This window comes from Oryzias latipes, chromosome 2 (assembly GCF_053564925.1).
Source record: "Oryzias latipes strain Hd-rR chromosome 2, Olatipes_Hd-rR_3.1".
Classification (NCBI taxonomy): domain Eukaryota; kingdom Metazoa; phylum Chordata; class Actinopteri; order Beloniformes; family Adrianichthyidae; genus Oryzias; species Oryzias latipes.
Genome location: NC_136238.1, coordinates 22,731,791 through 22,751,669, shown reverse-complemented (window position 1 = coordinate 22,751,669; position 19,879 = coordinate 22,731,791). Strand labels below are relative to the sequence as shown.

At 42.2% G+C, this 19,879-nt stretch overlaps 2 protein-coding genes and 1 non-coding gene across 3 annotated transcripts in view; 1 reads left to right on the top strand and 2 right to left on the bottom strand.

Moving 5' to 3' along the window:
• The window catches only part of LOC101172511 (uncharacterized), a 206,583-nt gene that overhangs the window by 17,039 nt on the left and 169,665 nt on the right, over positions 1-19,879 (top strand). The gene's annotated exons all lie outside the window — the stretch shown is intronic.
• Positions 7,639-7,711, bottom strand: trnar-ccg (transfer RNA arginine (anticodon CCG)). The gene has a single exon. It is a non-coding gene; the product is annotated as a tRNA-Arg (tRNA).
• The window catches only part of LOC110014374 (uncharacterized), a 39,072-nt gene continuing 31,115 nt past the window's right edge, over positions 11,923-19,879 (bottom strand). The window contains exons 2-6 of the mRNA XM_078937756.1: positions 17,729-17,947; positions 17,491-17,659; positions 17,059-17,151; positions 16,806-16,859; positions 11,923-12,541 (exon numbers count right to left, since the gene is read on the bottom strand). Of these exons, the coding sequence (XP_078793882.1) occupies positions 12,216-12,541; positions 16,806-16,859; positions 17,059-17,151; positions 17,491-17,659; positions 17,729-17,941 (855 nt within the window). The 5' untranslated portion in view covers positions 17,942-17,947 and the 3' untranslated portion in view covers positions 11,923-12,215. The remainder of the gene's footprint in view (positions 12,542-16,805; positions 16,860-17,058; positions 17,152-17,490; positions 17,660-17,728; positions 17,948-19,879) is intronic.

Genomic DNA, 19,879 nt, shown 5'->3' with positions numbered 1-19,879 from the left:
GGTTGTTAAGAGTCCACCAAAACCTTCTACTATGATTGTGTTTTAATGCATTTTCCAAGCGCTAGGAGCTACGTGCTAACGTGGATGACGTCATTGTGAGTGAAGTCAGTATTAGAAGATACTATTTTTCTATATAACTCTTCGTTTGGAGAGCTAAATGTAGGGGGAGGGAGAAGCCGTGGGGGAGGGAATGCTCAGAGATGTGTGAATGGTGTTAAGTACAGCCAGCTTTGGGGATTTTTTTTTTTTTTTTTTTTTTTTGAGAATTAACATTCTCACACTTAAAAGCTCCTTAAAAGATTTTGTATTATATAGGCCCTGTAAAGATGCACAACTTGAAATGCAGTCACATCATCCATAGATGAGCTACGGATTACCTCTACATGTGTTTGATCTAATAAAGCAGGTTTGTAGGATTTTTCATTTGGTTTTCACAGACGGGTCCATCCTTCAGTCAGAAGTTAATGACAGGTCATCAGTCAGACAGACTGACTTTCTCAGAATGTGGCCAGAAGAACACTGAGCCTTCTCCATTTCATTGGCATTCACCTGGTGGGAGGAGAGAAAACCCACACATGCATGGGGAGAACCCGTAAACTTGACACAGAAAGGTTCCAGTTGGGATTTGAACCATTGCCTTCTAGCTGAGAGCGCTAACCACAAGCAGATGAATGTGTGATGTTAGAAGGAGGATTTCTGGGGGGAGACAGAGGAGGAGATCCATGGTATCCCTGGAGGGTAGAGAGGTAGAGAGGTGATTGGAGCAGATTTTAATAGACATGTTTATCCCCCCCATCCCATCTTTTCAAATATTTGCAGTATTTTAATGAGCTTTCTGTAAAAATGGACTTGGAACAAATGTCCCACGTGTCATTTCAAGCCTCACAGGGGCAGCAGTCTATGAAAAGATGTCCAGATTTCCCTCCCGCTGGTCCCCAGGCCAGTCAGGAGACGTCGTCTCTCCAGCGTGTCCAGTTTTTGATCGAAAGGTTTGATTAAAGTGTTACAGAGCAGCCATTGTGTTTGTAATAGATGTTGTTTCCCTTTCGGCTTTTCCCATCAGGGGTTGCCACAGTGAACGAGTCGCATGGTAAACTTGGCAATGTTTTATGCTGGATGCCCTTCCTGATGCAACCCTCTCAAAGCAACCGGGCTTGGGACCGGCACAGATGTAGAGAAGGGAACAGGGAGCAGCCTGGAGTCGAACCCTGGTTTCACGGACGGAAGGCGCCGCAAACCAGCACGAGCTAAACCGGCTCCCCTGTGTTTGTAATAGATAACTGCATAAAAATAAGGTTTTTATGAAAACATGGTGTGGTGTTATGCCATTGGTTAAACATGATTCTGTTAAAGAACTACAGGGTCGCATGGTCATGACGTCACAGGGTGTGAGGGCAGCGGGGAAGCGTGGCTAGACCGGTAGACACATGTTGAAGGCTGTCTAACGAAGGTTCGAATAAAGCGCCCTAACAAGCAAACAGTTGGACCCTTATTTGCTCCCTTCAGTTCAAATAACACGACATGGTGTCAGAAGTCCTGTTAAGTTGTTAGAGGAAAGGAAAAGCCGATTTCGAACATGGCAGACGAGAACGCGCAGCGAGTGCCGGCGGGGCCGAGCGCCACCTTCAATCTACAACCTCCGGAGTCTTTCGACTTTTCAAAGTCTCAAGAATGGGAAAAGTGGATAAGAAGGTTTGAAAGATTTCGCATTGCCAGTAACCTGAATGCAAGCACGGAGGAAAATCAAATAAATACGTTGATATACTGCATGGGTGACGAAGCTGATGACGTCATGCGCGGACTGAATATACCTGCAGATCGACGAGGGACGTATCAAGGGGTGAGAGATGGCTTCCAAGCATTTTTCATAGTGAAGAAAAACGTTATCTATGAACGTGCAAAATTCAACATGAGAAAGCAAGAAGAAAATGAGACTGTGGATGCATTTGTTACTGCACTGTATGCATTAGCAGAACACTGTGGCTATGGGACACTTCATGATGAGCTCATACGTTATCGACTGGTGGTCGGTTTGTCAGATAAACGCCTGTCTGAACGCATGCAGCTAGACCCGGATCTTACGCTGGATAAAGCTATTAACATGGCAAGACAGAGCGAGGAAGTGAAAAGGCAGCAATCTTCACTGCTAGGTGACACCAGGACACAGCCAGGAGATGCTAAATGTGTTGACAGGGTGCACAAAAGCAGCAGAAAGTTTAAAACCAAATCACATCCAGACGTCAAACAGAGCAAATCGTGGAGGCCTCAACACAGTAAACCAAATGCACAGTGTCATAAGTGCGGCAGCTCATCACCCCATCCAAAACGCGAGTGTCCAGCTAATGAAACAGTATGTCATGCATGTGGAAAAAAGGGACATTACATGAGAGTGTGTAAAAATAGGAAGACTTTGAGTGAAGTGGAGGAAGATGTCAATGCCTTATTCCTTGGCAGTGTTACCAGCAATGGAGAGCCGTGGATGGTAAACATCATCGTAAACAACAAAAGCGTGTCATTCAAAATAGACACAGGAGCTGATGTCACAGTTTTGCCACTTCAGGTGTTCAAAGAAATCTTCAGAGACAGTCGCCCACCCACTCTTCAAAAACCAACCAAGCCTCTGTTTGGACCTGGAAGAAAGCCGTTGGAAGTCCTCGGGTTCACAGAGATGAGACTAAGGAAAGGAGCTAAAGAAGCAAGGGAGGATGTGTACATCCTGAAACACTTGCACACAGCATTGCTGGGAAGACCTGCTATTCACAAGTTGGAGTTAGTTACTCGAATAGACACACTCAGCGTCGAGACACTAAAAGTCAGCTACCCAAAATTGTGCAGCGGTCTTGGTGAAGTGAAGCAGCCATACAACATCAAGTTAAGGCCAGATGCTCAGCCCTTCTCATTAAAGACACCTCGGAGAGTTCCATTGCCGCTCATGGACAAAGTGAAGCAGGAACTGTCCCGCATGGAAGACTTAGGTGTGATAACCAAAATAGAGGAGCCAACAGACTGGTGTTCTGGGATGGTGGTGGTACCCAAAAAGAAAACAGACAAGGTGCGTATTTGTGTTGATCTCACACACCTCAACCTTTCTGTGTGTCGAGAAAAATACATCCTGCCATCAGTGGAAGAGACACTAGGCAAATTGGCTGGAGCCAGAATTTTCAGCAAACTGGATGCTAATATGGGATTTTGGCAAATTCCCCTTACAGAAGAGTCAGCCAAATACACCACCTTTATTACACCTTTTGGCCGTTACTATTTTAGGCGGCTACCCTTTGGTATTGCTTCTGCTCCTGAACATTTCCAGAACAGAATGTCAGAAGTCATAAACAGTCTGGAAGGTGTGGTTTGTCACATGGACGATGTGTTGGTTTGGGGCAGAGCACAGGAAGAACATGGCACTCGCCTACACATTGTGCTCAAAAGGCTGCAGGAGGCAGGCATTTCACTGAATGTGGAAAAATGTGAGCTGTCAAAGCAGGAAGTGATCTTCTTAGGACATGTCATCTCAGCCAATGGCATTAGTCCTGATCCAAGCAAGACAGAAGCCGTGAAACAAATGAGAGAACCAACAAATGTTTCCGAACTGAGGAGTTTTCTTGGAACAGTTAATCAGCTTGGAAAATTCATCCCTCAGCTGGCAGAAAGAGACAAACCCCTGAGAGATCTTCTTTCTAAAAAGAACCACTGGGTGTGGGGGATTGACCAGGCTCAAGCATTTCAAGATTTAAAAGACTCTTTGGCTTCACCTCCAGTGTTGGCCATGTATGATCCAAATCGGGACAGTAAAGTCTCAGCAGATGCATCGTCGTATGGACTAGGGAGCGTCCTACTCCAAAAATGGGGCAGCGATTGGCGTCCTGTGGCTTATATCTCACGCTCTCTCACGCCAACAGAGCAGAGATACGCCCAAATAGAAAAAGAAGCCTTAGCACTCACTTGGGCTTGTGAAAGGTTCAGAAACTTCCTCATAGGCAAGCACTTCCAGATGGAGACTGACCACAAACCTCTCCTGAGTTTGTTAGGGTCCCAGCAACTGGATGCCCTTCCTCCACGCATTCAACGGTTTAAAATGCGCCTTATGCGTTATTCCTACTCCATATCGCATGTGCCAGGAAAGAGCTTGTGGACGGCAGACATGCTATCACGTGCTCCCCTGTTGCATAATGAAACACCGGATGACAAGGCGTTGCTGGAGGACACAAATATATATGTGGACAGGATAATGGAGAACTTACCAGCAAGCGCCGTCTATTTGGATCACCTGAAACAAGAGCTGCAACAGGACAGTGTGTGTGCTCGTGTGATGCAACTCTGTGAGCAAGGATGGCCGACTCACTACAACGGTGAACCAGTAATCAGACCCTACTGGGCAAAACGAGCATCACTCTCAGTACACGATGGACTGCTGCTTAAGGGTGACAGGCTTGTTATCCCTTCTTCACTGAGAAATGGGGTGCTCACAACACTGCATGAAGGTCATCAAGGAGTCGTGAAATGCAGGGAACGTGCACGGCAGTCGGTGTGGTGGCCTGGATTAAGCCAGCAGATAAATGAGTTAGTTCTCTACTGCCGGATCTGCAGTAAAGAGAGGCGTAATCCTGCAGAGCCGTTGTTGCCAACCCAGTACCCAGGAAGACCGTGGCAAAAACAGGGAGCAGATTTGTTCATGCTGGGAGCTAAAACTTACATGCTAGTAGTGGATTATGCATCCAGATTTGTGGAAATTGCTTTGCTTTCAACCAAAAAGTCTGCAAACATGATTCACCATTTAAAATCTATCTTTGCACCCCACGGCATTCCAGAGCAGCTGGTGACAGATAATGGACCTCAATTCTCTGGAGCTGTTTTTGCAGAGTTTGCACAATCGTATGGATTCCATCACATCACCAGCAGTCCCAAACATCCTCAGAGTAATGGTGAGGCTGAGAGGGCAGTCAAGACCATAAAAGAACTCCTGAAGAAAGCTGCTGATCCCTATCTTGCACTGCTCGCATACAGAGCTACTCCACTGCAGAACGGATACAGCCCTGCTCAGCTTCTGATGGGGAGGAGGCTTCGCACCACAGTGCCGACATTTCCAGCTCTTCTACAACCTGCTCTTCCCGACATGGAGGCTGTTTCACATAAGGAGAACAAGAAGAGGATGAAAGATGCACAGCTGTTCAATCAGCGCTATCGAGCACGGAACCTTCACCAACTTGTTCCAGGACAAGAAGTGTGGATACCAGATCTAGGATCAGGTGGAGCTGTGGTGAGCAGACACACAACCCCTCGCTCATACATGGTTGAAGGACCTCATGGAACAGTAAGGAGAAATCGACGTCACCTTGTTGCCATGAAGACTTTACCCGAACAGAGCCAGAGCGACACAGAGCAACTGGTTTCAGGTTGTGCTCCAGAACAACAACCACCAGAGTCGCTGATCCCGAACTCATCTGAACTGACATCTACCCCTAGAACCAGGTCTGGGAGAGCTGTTATAAAACCAACCAGACTGGACTTATAGTTTGTTTGAATATGAAACATTTTCAGGGATGTTGGAAAAAAAGAATGTTTTGTAGTTGTGTTTTTTTTAATAACTACTTTATATAGAAACACTCTTCAAGCTTAATGCAGAGTTATTTGTGAGGGTTGTTAAACAATGATAGTCTAATGATTGTTTGTTCTATTTCAAAAAGGGGAGATGTGGTGTTATGCCATTGGTTAAACATGATTCTGTTAAAGAACTACAGGGTCGCATGGTCATGACGTCACAGGGTGTGAGGGCAGCGGGGAAGCGTGGCTAGACCGGTAGACACATGTTGAAGGCTGTCTAACGAAGGTTCGAATAAAGCGCCCTAACAAGCAAACAGTTGGACCCTTATTTGCTCCCTTCAGTTCAAATAACACGACACATGGAATAAACTGTTTAGAAACCCGTCTTTTTCTAATGACTGAATGAAGCTGAAAGAGGAACATAGATCAGAAATGAAGAGGTTCTTTGAAGCCACACGAGTCAGTACTTCTAAGGGAGCCAAGCTAAAAGAACGGAATCTGTTATTAGAGCTGAACTTCCATCTCTGGATGGTTGGAGATCCTAACCCTTGAGCTATCCCATGGGGTCAAGATGACCATTGACGTGTTCTCCATACCATGACAAAGGTGGATAAAGGTGGAGAGGATTTCATATAATCCATGGACACCAGTGAAGATCACAAATCATTGAAGAAAAAAGTTCAACGCACCGTTTTGTGGGGTCTAGATGACCCAACTCCTAATGTTAAAGTGCTTAGGATAGCACAAGGGCTAAAGGAGGACCAGATCTTTATTCTGGGTCAGTTCAGACTTTATCATTCCTATTTATCAGGATTGTTTTCAGCTTGAGACCCAATAAAAACAAACTAAACACCAAACTAGAGTTCCATGTGAGGGAAATTCTAGCTGTGATTTGATTTCTGTCTTTGTGGAGTTTTCCTACAATAAAGCTGAGTGTCTGCATCAGCTCCTCCATCATCCTGGACTGGAGATGGTCTTCTGTTGAAGGCTGTCCTGAATTGTTTTCCACCATCATCATCATCATCTCCTGCTCTGATCAATTTATTAACTTCTCTGGAGAAACGGTTTGGTTCCACATGATGTTCCAACTGCAAAAAAATATTTTCCTATAACTTATCAAATGACCGACCAAAGAAACCTTATTTTCCTCACATTTACAAAGAAAAGAGATTCTACAGATTTGGAGCAGCGACTACATGAAAGAATAAACAACTTTAGATTTTCCATCAAAACTGTTTTTTTTTTGCTTGAGAAATGAGTTTAATTAAACCACAAATGTCAAAGTCCAGGACCAGAGGGTTGGTATCCTGCATGTTTTCCACCTAACCTGCCATTGAAGGTCCTTACTGGCAAAACACACCTGATCCAGGTGATCAGCAGCAGATGAGGCAGGATTTCTAAAAAAAAAAAAAAACCCAGCAGAGTGCCAGAAGTCCAACACAAATGATTGAGTCATTCTATCAATCAGTCTACATTGGTTAGACTCCTGATCCGAACAGGTTGCTGTGACCCGGATTAGAACTGGGGTTCCTGCGGCCACAACGCAGAGTACTGACCTCTGTACAATCACAGCCCTGTACCTGAAGTACACAAAGATCTGCTCTCTGTTGTTGGAACACAGTAGAACTTCAGGAACAGTAGAACTGCTACGTTTGTTCTCTTCATCTACAAACAGTAGAAACAGATCTTCACAGCAGGAACCACTGTGGACTTTATTCACGGTGCTTTAGTCCAATCAGATCAGAGACGTTTGGATTCTCTGTTTACTTAGCATTAGCCTAACAGTGACATATGTGCAGAAACAACAGGTTTCCTTCATCGTCACCATCTGACCACACAGAGAAAACCATAGAGACCAACGATCATGAAAGAGTCAAACAAGACATGAAGCTTCAACATGGACACTCATCCATAGCAGCTGGATTCCAGTGAGTCTGAAAGGACAACAAAGAAATGGATCCTGTATGTCAGATGATTGACTGTGTTCCATGTCAGGAAGTTCCTGACTGCTAGTTTACTTCCAGGAACCACAGAAGAATGAATGATTAGAAGAATGGAGAACTCCTTTGATGATCTTTTCATCGAACCATCATTTAATTCCAACCATGAAGGGACTCGAACCCTCAACCTTCTGATCCGGACTCAGACGCCTTGTCCATTAGGCCACATGGTCTGGAAGAAGCCCCAGTTCCAGCTGACAGAAGTCTGGTTCTGATCCATCAGATCTCACTAGCAACAGAACCAAACCTTCACGTGTTGCAGCAACAGTTTCCATGTTTGGGAGGATCTTCTGAAGAACAGCTCAGTTCCAGATCACATCATGATGTTTGATGTTTTCTTCATTCCAGGAAATCATCTCTGTCTCCTTTGATCTGTGCTGAGTCAGCACTTTTAGTTATTTTCCTTTAAACTTTAGTTCCATCATTTAGAATCAACGATTTATTAATACTTGATAATAAATAATACAGAGTAAATGTATTTCTCATCCAGCAGTGATTGTGGTGTTTATAAGTCTTTTATTTTGAAATTCTGCCAGGATGATCATCATGGTGGGATTTCTGAATCCAAAAGACACTGGAGCATCAAAGAATCCAACCCATCTCTGCCAACATGAGGCTCTTACTTTGAAAAGTCTCAGACTTCCTGACTGAGGAGCTGCAGACTTTCTCCTGCAGAGCAGCAGCTGACATCAGCATCGTCATGGGAACACAGTCTGCTGCTGCTTCTGGAAACGTCTTCAAGGCTGTGGTGGGACTTGTTGGTCTGGAGGACAGATTCTCTGAGCAAATGCTGCTTCAGCTTCAAGCTTCAGCTCTTCTCTTCTGGCTGAGCTTAGAAGAAATGGAAACCTCCTTTGTTCTGACTGTTTGCTCCAAATCCCAGATTCAGGAATTCCTCCAAGAAGTTCAGCTCAATAATAATAATAATAATAATAATGATAATAATAAATAATGGATTAGATTTATCTGCACTTTTTCTTGGTGCATAAAAAGCACTTACATTGTGTCCATTCTTCATTCACTCCTCATGTATACTTGGTGATGGTAACTACTGATGTGGCCTCAGCTGCCCTGGGGGAGACTGACAGAGGCGTGGCTGTCAGTTTGTGCCTACGGCCCCTCTGACTATCACCGAGACATTCATTATTGGGTTTCATCTCTGCCATTAATTGAACGAGCGTAAAGACAACTGAGCTGGTATATTCAGGAACTGAGTAAGCAAACCTTACAACCGCGCAGACGCAATTCTGACTGAGCGACCCCGTATTTTACAACTGCAGTTGTATTTTACAATTGCAGCCTGCATGCAGGCTGCAATTGTAACTCACTTCCCCTTTGCGCGCTCACCTGGATTTGCGCGCAGTGTTAAGGGGGCGTTTTTGTCACTTGGGGTCAGCAACCTTTCTGGTTGATCTGATTGGCGGAAATTTGCATGTCAAACGGTAACAAATGCAGTGATTTTACATGAGAAAACCTACAGCACAAAAAAAACCTGCTGAACTTTCTTACCTTGGTTTTGGGTCGTTGGTTAACGTTTTAATCCACGTTACATCCGCTTTTTTTTTTATGAAAGCCCTATAACACAAGTTTGGCGATCAAGTTTGACACAAGGGGCGAAATTTCTAACTGTGATGGTCAAATAACCACACCACACACTGACCTGCCAGACACACACACACAATTCAATCCATATTATTTCCCAAAAACACTCCTCTCCTTACAATACAACAGCACTGGAATAAACGGGGCAGTTTCAGTTATGGATGGATCAGCACCAAAAATCCATCAAAGCCCTCGTCTGAAACGAACAGCTGGGCTAAATTCCTATAAAATACGCCAGCTTCCCTTTCCTCATCGTCAGAGTCTGTCTCTTTGCCGTGCGGCTCCAAAGAACAGTGAAAGCAGACGAGTCAGCCCAAGCTTTAGTCCTACAGACCAATAGTGTGGCGTAACTCGCCCGTTGCTGCGTCCCAGTAAAAGGAGAAGAGGATGTACAGCTTTTCATTGTCATCTCTGTTGGAAGTTGCTGCGCTCAGCCTCCAGTCGATCTTCCAACTCAGGCAACCTCGCCTTTTTTCCGCGGAAACTCAGCTGCTGCTGCGTCTTCTTGTCTTGTCGGAGTTTGTTTTCCAGCTTCCTCACTTGCGAACCATGGACTCAGTAGTTTAAATTCTCTGGCAGCTGCAGTTCGGTTAAGTCAGGAAGACTTCTGCAGCCTTCAGCATTGTTTCATAAGTTCACCATCTGAGAATGGTTTGGATAATTGTTCCAACTTGTTTGCAAAAAGGTGTGTGTCACTGCTCCATCACTGACGTCATAGCTGCAGTAAATGCAGGTTGTTGTTTTGGCAGTCCAGCTAATAGTTGGTAAATCTTCTCTTTTCTTAACTGCAAATGGTGAAACTTTTCTTTATGTTGAGTCTCTTAGTGGTGCTGAATGTTAGATTCTTTGAGCACTGTGACCTGTTGATGACATACTAAGCATGCAGGTTTTGCATTCAGCTCTTTGAACAAAAGAAAATCATTTTTTCCTGGAAAGCTCAGCACTTCACTTCTTTACTTTTTCTTTTTGAAAACATTTTGGTCATTAGTGTGTCACTACTGATCATTCTTCTAGCAACATAACAGACATCTTACCCAGATGCAGAGCTGTTAGTTTTCGCTTTTGGCACCTGCAGAGAAATGCTGTTTCAGCCGTTTCGCTTTTCCTTTGCTCCCCTAGTGGTGGAATTGCGCATTTCGGTTATTTCTTTAAAAAAACATAACTCGCTCCAGGAATGGACTTGACGCATGCTTATTTTTTTTAAAAACCTTTTAATTTTTACTCTTTATGACTGGGCCAGATTGAACCACCTGTGTTTGACACTCGTCTATTTCTATTGCTCTTCTCACATCTTCTCTTCAGAACATCTTTGTCTTTGATCCTTCAACTAATTTCCGTATTTCCACGACCATAGGGCCCACCTGGTTATAGGGCGCAGTCTTAGTTGTGGGGGATTTTTTTGGTATTTGACACATACAAAAGGTGTACTGGGTAGCGAAGTAAGAGCAGAAGGGGAAAAGCTTTTCATTGTAATCTGCTGGAAGTTGCTGCGGATTTATGTTGCAGACTAGGTTGGACCATCTTTCATCGTGATGGGTGACTGACATCACGATGGGGAGACACCATCGTGATACCACGCTCCCGCCACGCTGCGAGTTACATGTGCAAAATAACTTGATCGGATCAATGGTCGGATTTGAATCCAACCATGAAGATGGGCCCAGAAAAACGTTTTCAGTTTATAAAAAAAACGTTCACATGGATCAGACTTTTGGTTAGAATAAATCATTCGCACATGCGCAGTAGTATACCGGAAAAGAACATTATTTCCGCCCAGCGGCTACATACATAGATGCGTCAGCTCCGTAAAGAAGAGATTATCTCCTAAATGTGCTTTTATTAATGTTACGGTTATTATGAAGCGCCTGTTCGCTCATCATTTTAATTTATATCCGTGTGGTCAGCACTTTTTCTGTTGAAGAACGGAGCCGGAAAGTATCCCGTGTTAACTTATTAGCAGTATGCTAACACGGGCTAACAACATTAGCTTGGGTGAACATAAATCCATGTGGGATAGGCTGCATCTTGGTTGCATGTAAATATGTGGGAATAACATCAGCCTTTATTTTGTCGGGACACGACAAAACACAAAAATCGAGGTAATTGTTTGAATGGTTTCTAAGGACTGAGGGATATTTCTGCCACACACCGCCCCAGCCGCTTTATGACCCGACGGTCCGACCGAGCTCCGCCCGGGACACACACTTTTACCGGGACACCCGGTTTGAGTTCGGTAGCTCGTTCACGTAGAGCTGCGTGACGGATCACAGTCCTTAGTCTCCCACACGTAACAAAGCATCTTCCCCTCAAACTCAAAGTTATGAGTCCGTCTGCTCTGCTCAGATGCGGTCGCTCGCTCCACCGGTCCACCTGACTGACTAATTAAGTGCAGGAGCAGAGTACTTCGTTTTCTATTTTGTTTGTTTTTGTTTTGTTAAAGTCACTTCCCTCAGTTTATACTGGATCATCGCGGATGATTCATTAGTTGGGAAATAAAATAAAGTAATAAAGTAAAATAACGAATAATAATTATATAATAACAAAAATCTCCCCCCCCCCCCCCCCCCCCGACGATACCATCGTCCATCCCGACGACTGCAAACATTATCAACTGCCAATTTAGGGGACATCGCCCAACCCTAATGCAGACGCCAGCTTTGCATTGGATAATGAAAATTCCGTTAGCCACAATAAATGCATCTAAATAAACTGAATAAACAAAACAATAAACAAATCTTACTATACAGCTACAGTCAGCAAAAAAACATTGAAAATAACCACATACATTTTGATTACTATTTATTTTCATCATTTCACTCATTAAAAAATCTGATTATTTGAAGACAAAATCCACCCTCTTCCCTCAAGAACAGTTTTTTTGTCACGTATATTATCGCGATTCTTTTCTGTCAAAAAGTATTTTTCTTTTGCCATCAAGGCCATTGCTGAGAGGCAAGTCTGTCCAGTTATGTTTCTGCGTAGGTTTGAATTCGCTTTAGAGCTGAAAATGTCTGCTCGACAGACGCAGTGGCTCATCTTCCTCATAAGTAGGAATCTCCATCAAGTTTCAGTGTACTACTTCAGATCAAGCTGATCTTCATCCTGACTGAAGAAGAGCTCATCTGGTAATGGTTCTGGTAACCCTTGTTGTTCCTCTTTATAATGTGAAAGTTCTTGTTCCTCCTGCTCCTCTTTATATTCTGGAGGTACTGGTTCCTCCAGTTCCTCTTTATATTCTTGAGGTTCTGGTACCCCCTGTTGTTCCTCTTTATATTCTGGAGGTACTGGTTCCTCCTGCTCCTCTTTAAAATTTAAAGGTTCTGGGTCCTCCTGTTCCACTCTGACGTTCGTCTGCTGGTTGCAGAGATCCTCCTCTTCAGTCATCCAATGCTGGGGAAGGACTGGAAAAAGACAAGAAGAGGCATTTTTTTTATGTTTTTATGACTTTGTTTGTTGTTAAGCAGCAATAAAAATTTGAATCGTCTCAATCAGAATATACACAATTAAAATTTTTAATTTAAAGAATGTAATTCCTTAGTTTTTACACAAAATCCAGTAAACACTTTTAAAAAGATTACCCACCAACTGTGACTGCATACCTACAACACAACTTCCAAAATATCTGAGGAGTCCCTGAAGGACCATTGTTTGTAAAGTAAATGTACTTGTAACCCCTAAAAAAGTTCTTTTTTTCAGTTTTGTTTAATAAGTTGCTTCTGTTATCTTAAGCACAGCAGCTCAACACTGTGCGGAAAAAGGGTTAGGGTTAGGTCACAGGTTAGGATGGAGTTAAGGAGAACAAAGGCCAGGAAGGCAACAGGCCCTGACAGCATCACCTCCAGGCTCCTCAGGGAGTGTGCAGACCAGCTCTGTGTGGTGATGCTGTTCATATTTAATATGAGCCTCAGACTGGAGAAGGTACCAGTCCTCTGGAGGACTTCCTGCCTGGTTCCGGTTCCAAAGGTACCTCCTCCTACGGAACCGAACCACTTCAGACCTGTCGCCTTGACTTCCCAACTGATGAAGGCTATGGAGAGGATCATCCTCAGCCATCTCCGCACTCAGGTGAGCTCAGCACTGGACCAGTTTGGACAGTTTGCATATCGACCAGTTTGGACAGTTTGCATATCGACCAGGCATCGGGGTGGATGACGCCATCATCTACCTGCAGCATCGGGCCCTGTCTCACCTGGAGGCCCCTGGGAGCACTGTGAGAGTCATGTTTTTTGATTTCTCCAGTGCTTTCAACACAATTCAGCCATCACTGCTGAGGAGGAAGCTGGAGGTTGCAGGTGTGGACCAACATCTGGTTGCTTGGACCATCAACTACCTCACAGACAGACCACAGTTTGTGAGGCTGCGTGACTGTGTGTCTGATGTGGTGGTCTGCAGCACGGGGGCACCTCAAGGGACTGTGCTCTCCCCATTCCTGTTTACCCTGTACACATCAGACTTCACCTACGACTCCCACCACTGTCATCTGCAGAAGTTCTCAGATGACAGTGCCATTGTGGGCTGTGTATCAGGGGGGGACGAGCAGGAGTACAGGGGGGTCATCACTGACTTTGTTAGCTGGTGTGAAGTTAACCACCTGCTGCTTAACACCAGCAAGACAAAGGAGCTGATACTGGACTTCAGGAGGTCCTCACCATCACAGTCACCGGTGAACATCCAGGGTTCAGACATTGAGGTCGTGGACACATTTAAATATCTGGGTGTTCACCTGAACAACAGACTGGACTGGTCCAACAACACGGATGCTCTGTACAGGAGGGGCCAGAGTCGCCTTCACCTGCTGAGGAGACTGAGGTCCTTTGGCGTGTGCAGACAGCTGCTGAGGACCTTTTACGACACTGTGGTGGCCTCAGTGGTCCTTTATGGAGTTGTGTGCTGGGCGGGGGGCAGTGCAGGCAGAGACTTGAAGAGGCTTAACAAACTGGTTAGGAAGGCCGGCTCTGTCCTGGGCTGCACACTTGAGTCCATCGAGGAGGTGGCGGACAGGAGGATGTTAGCTAAGCTGACATCCATCATGGATACCCCCTCCCACCCCCTGCACAAAACTGTAGAGGCGCTGACCAGCTCCTTCAGCACAAGACTGTTGCACCCTCAGTGTAAGAAGGAGCGCTACCGCAGGTCATTCCTCCCCACAGCCATCAGACTGTACAACACCATGTCAAAGTGACACTCCACGGTCCCAGGGGTGTTTTTCTGTTTAGTCATTGATTCATTTACTTTTGTTGTAGTTGTTGTTTTTCAATTTTAAATTGTTTTTTTGTTCCTGAACAGTTGTTTGTTTTTGTTTTTGGTGTGAACTTCATTAGTTATTTCTGTATTTTGAAAAAATTTGTAATGTTTTTTTACAGTTTACATGTTTTGCAGACCGCATGTTTTTTACACTTCTGCAGCTGTATTTATTTAATATTTATTTCTTTATTTAATAAGAATCTCATTTTTGATAATTTTTCATAATAATTTTAGTAATATTTTTAATTATCTAATATAAATGTCATTTGTGATGTCCTTTATTGATGTTATATTATATAGATAATTTCTGAATGTCGTGTTGCTGCCACAGAAATGAAATTTCCCCATTGTGGGATTAATAAAGTCATCTATCTATCTATCTATCTAGCTGTGTCAGTCAATAACCTATAGTGTGAACCATCTGAAGATAAAGAGAAATTATTTTCCTAATCTTTTTAGGAAAATGAAATTGCACAAAATTAATTTATAAATAGTGCAAACAGGTCTTTAATTTCATCTAACTGTATACACACACATGAAAACACGCCAAGAACCAGTAGTTAAAAGCTGAACTGTAATAAAGCTGGTTTTTGGTTTATATTTTGAATTTTAATATTACAGAAGTACATAATCACTGTACAAACTTAGCTGTGATGTCACCCATACAAAAAGGCCATGTGAAATCAGGTCAAATCTGTCGCCGATTTTTCCACAGTAAAGGCCCGTACACACCGGGACGAATATTCGCCAGGCGTTATTCGTCAGCGTTTTTCGCCACGTTTTTTGTGTTCACACCCAGACGATGAGCCGAGCGAACATGCAATTTAATTCCCTGACATTAGATGGCGCTTAATGTAAAACAGAAATATTCCTGTACACAAGGTGGCGCTGCGCAACTTTACGATTCTTAAAGTCGCTTTTCACTCAGTAGAAGAAAGCAAGTATTTACGCGCTTGTCAGAATCATACAAAGAAAACATGAATATTTCAAGCACCAGTTGGAGCAACTGGTGCTTGAAATATTCATGTTCGGGGATATTTTAGAATGTCCGTCATTATTTCTTCGTGGTAGTGTAGACGCTACTTGGCGTCTATCTTCTTCGCTGGGATATGTGCTCAGAAAGGCAGTTTTGTGTTTGAGCGCCCCCAAGTTGTGTTTTACTGTAACTCCAGAAGCTCCAGACACGTGTGCAAAAGCGCCATTCTCATTGGTCGTATAGTTTTCGACGTGGCGCGTCAAACCAAAAAAACGAACCGGAGGCGTTTTTTAAAAAGTGACGCTTTAACGCGTGGCGTTTTTTCCCGTCGGTGTGCACACTCACATTGGTGCCCCTTGTTTAGTCACGAGGCGTTAAACGTTGGGGAATATCACGCGCAAAATTCGTCCCGGTGTGTAGGGCCTTAAGGGCGCCGCCAGCCTTTTGAGCCAGGCAACAGTGATTGGTCAGATGGCAAAATGTCAGTCACTGCAGTTTTGTTCGCCTCGGAGAGACCGGCATTTTTCATATTCGAAAAAATAAATAAATACATATATATATATATATATATATATATATGGCCTGCACAATATACCGCAAATTTATCGTTATCGCGACATCAAGCTGTGCAATATGCATACCGCAAAAGACGGCGAAAATCGCAATAAATGGTTACCTTGACCCTTGTGCTATCCTAGGCACTTTAACATTGGGAGTGGGGTCATCTAGACCCACTAGACAATGCTCTGAACCTTTTTTATTCAATGATTTGTGATCTTCACTGGTGTCCATGGATTACATGAAATCTTTCCACCTTTATCCACCTTTGTCATGGTAGGAAGAACACGTCAATGTAAGGGTGGGGTCATCTAAGATAGCACATGGGTTAAATGTGCTAAAACAAACTCATGGCAGCTTGAAATATTGAATAAATGAAATAAATCCCTTTATGCATTTAACCAATCGGAAGGACCCGTTTACGTTGTTGATCAATCTGATGAGCCCTTTTATGTTTGATGTTTGCCTCCTATCTCGACAAGGGTCATTTGGAGTATAGTTTTTATACTGTTGCAGTGAAATGGAAATGACGTTTTTGGTTGGTTTGATATTTGTTTATCTACCGCAAATTATATCGTTATCGCAATATTAATCACCAATATCGCATATCGCGAGTTTTCCTCATATCGTGCAGCCTTAATATATATATATATATATATATATATATATATATATATATATATATATATATATATATATATATATATACACACACACACACACATGTGTTTGTGTGTGCACGCGCGTAAGTTGTCTGTGCTGTTGATGTCATGTGTAGATGTGTGCGTGTTGTCTTAAACATTAAACATTTCATTTATGACCCACGCTAATATTGTGTATGTTTGTATCTGAAGCAGTTGAATGTAAATAAAATATAACCCATTTACCTCCAGATGAATCTTCCTTGTCATTTGGTTTTTTCTTCTTCTTTGCTGGAGCATCTGGTAGAAAAAAAAAGAACACGTTTGTTGTTGTCAAATAATATTATGTATAATTACATTTAAGCTAATAGAATTACCAGTGTGATATATTTAAAAAATTTATTCTATTTTCCCACACATCTTAGACTATTTTCTGGTTTTAACTTGTATCTCAGCTGAATATTTTACCAAATTATTCAAATTTTAGGAATTTGCATACAGGCTGGCTGCTGGATGACTGATGAGGCTGCAGGTTGGATGGCTTGTGATGGTTGGATGGCTGGAGCAGTGGACAGTTGCTGGTTTGTCCAACCTCAATGGGGAAAATCAATTAAAAAATCTGAATGCGGTCGTCTTGGTATGCATAATATCATTGTTATATCTTAAAATATATTTGCTAATAGTAAATATATCACAATTTCAAATTAAAGTATTTTATTTTAGGTAGAGTGAAAAATTATAAATGTGTAATACTAATCTGCTTTTGTTGTTGCTTCTATTTTTATTTTCACTTTTATGTACGGCGACCTTTTGTTCCTAGAAAGGCGGCTTATAAATAAAATTCATTATATATTTTATAATTTGAATGCACAAATCCTAGGAACTTACTCAGCTGCACGATAAATGATATAAGTCAGATAGAAAGACTTACCGGTGATCACAAGCTCATATAATAATTTCATACGGTCCAGGCACTTCCCAGCCTGATCGGTTAACTGCCACCTGGGGTGAACGATGTGTGCATGCCATGTAGATGCCTTTCTTCCAGGTCTGGCAATAAACACCACAGCTCTGTGTCCCAAAGCATGTAACTTTTCCACCTAAAAAAAAAATTGTTACATCATCAGTAATAACTATGTGAAATACAATTGCAGATATAAAACACGTACCAAAACCGATGCCTCATCCAAAACATGTGTGGTGGTTTTGTTTTTCCTATGGTTTTGCAACCAACTCTCCTTCTTGGCTTTAAACCTTTCAAGTTTTTTGGCAAGCCTTTGTTTGCTTGGTTGAACCGTCTGGCATATTTTGCATGTCTTTGTTGCGACGGCAATCCTTACTCTGCAGCTGACACAATGTTTTGTGGTAGATCCTTGTGGCATCTTGACCTGTAAATATTAACATATATGTAAATAAAAATATTTTTAAAATACTTTTTAACAATGAAAGTGATGTGAAAAAACAAACAAAAAAAGAAACACATAGGTTCAACAATTTGCTAATTTGTTACAAACTTAGATTTCTGTTTTGGAGACAAACCACTGGATTTGCATTAATCTATAGAACAAAAAACATCTGAACAGGGGGGTATTCCAGGAAGCATGTTTGAACTACCCTGACTTTAAGCCTGAACTCTGGCTGAAGTCCGCCTGAACTTGCTTACTCTGGGTATGTCGGTTCCAAAAGACCGAATATGAGTTAGCGTAATTACGCTCAACTTGGTAATCCTGGGTTAATGCACGTGCACAGCAAGTTCATAAAGACATTCTCAATGGATCGCTGATTTCCGGAGTCACCATGGAAACGCGTGGTGAAAAAAAAGAGAAAGCGCTATACTTCAGTGAGACGGAGTCTGAGGTTTTAATGATGAAATCATACGTTTTAATGCGTATGAAGATTATACATCCATCAAAAAAGTAACACGGCTGCATCATCAGCAAAAGAAGGAGTTTCTTATTGGAGAAAAATAATACACAGCAGTAAGTAAGTAAACGCACAAGTTTCTATCTCATTTCTATTTTCATTGTGACGCATACAGTCCCTGACAAAAGCCTTGTCGCTTATCCATTTTGTATAAACAAAAGCATATAACCTCACTTTCAATGAATCCATTGGTTTTAGAAATGTCTCATATGAAAGATAAAACCCTCCCAAATTATGTTCAATATATTAAAATAAAATTGCTTCACTGAAGAACTACTGATCACTTAATGAACACAGAAAGGTCACATTTTGGCAAGACTCATTTGGTCAAAAAGCCACACTTAAACCCAAATCCGTCCAGACAGGCAAAGGGAATGGTATCCCACAATTCCTTGTGGTGCCGATCTAACAGCAGTACAAAAGTTACACCTACTTAATTGAATTAATTTGAATAAAAGTAAAATAACCTCAGTTAAGATTTATCTTAACTGAAGCAAATAATTAAGTTAGATCAAAGTAAAAAAGTTTCTCTTTCCAACATCCATATATGGTCTTATCAGCCTCTCATGGTGGAAAAAGTATTATCTGAGCTTCTTCATCCACTAAATCATCTTCAAATGGACACGCCATGCTGCTTCACCTCTCTGTAAACAAACTAACCGTCAACTAAACCTGCTCCAGACCAGGTTATGTTCAGAGCATGAGTTGCTATGGCAACTTGACATACCCTGAAACATACCTCCATTTCTGGGACCGAAAGCTGAGGTTATCAACTTCCTTAGCCTCAAACTTACCATGGTAGCTAGCATGACCTGCTTTCTGGAATACCCCCCCAAAAACTAAATGACATTCTGTTTCTATCTAAGGCGTTGAAATTGTAGCACAGCAGAAATTCCATCAATTGTGTATTAGTGACCCATTCCTTTGATCTCCTGGGTGTTTGTTTTAATTAACAATAATCCACAAATGACCTACTCTTACCTTTATTATTTCATATTTTATTTAAAATGTGTAGAGTTCATGCTTTATAGAATAAACTTAACCATATCTAATTTGATATGATAATATAATCCATTAAATATAAATTTTTGAACTATATTTAGTATTTCTGTTGAATTGACTTAATTAACCATGTTATCTCATTGGAAAGAGCTTAAAGAGAGCTTTCCAATGACATAAAGATCATCCACATAGCTCAAAGAATATGAAAGTTACGTCACTTGAAGTGCGCAAATTTTGTCCGATTTTTCTTCCCCAAATAAACAGCAAAGTTGTTTCTGTATTTCTGTTATTTCTGTGACCCAAAACAAGGACGAGATGGTTTATATAGTAATAACTTTATTATTCGTTGTCTGATTCAAGAAAGGGAGGAATCATTAGAAAGCTAGTGAAAAGAA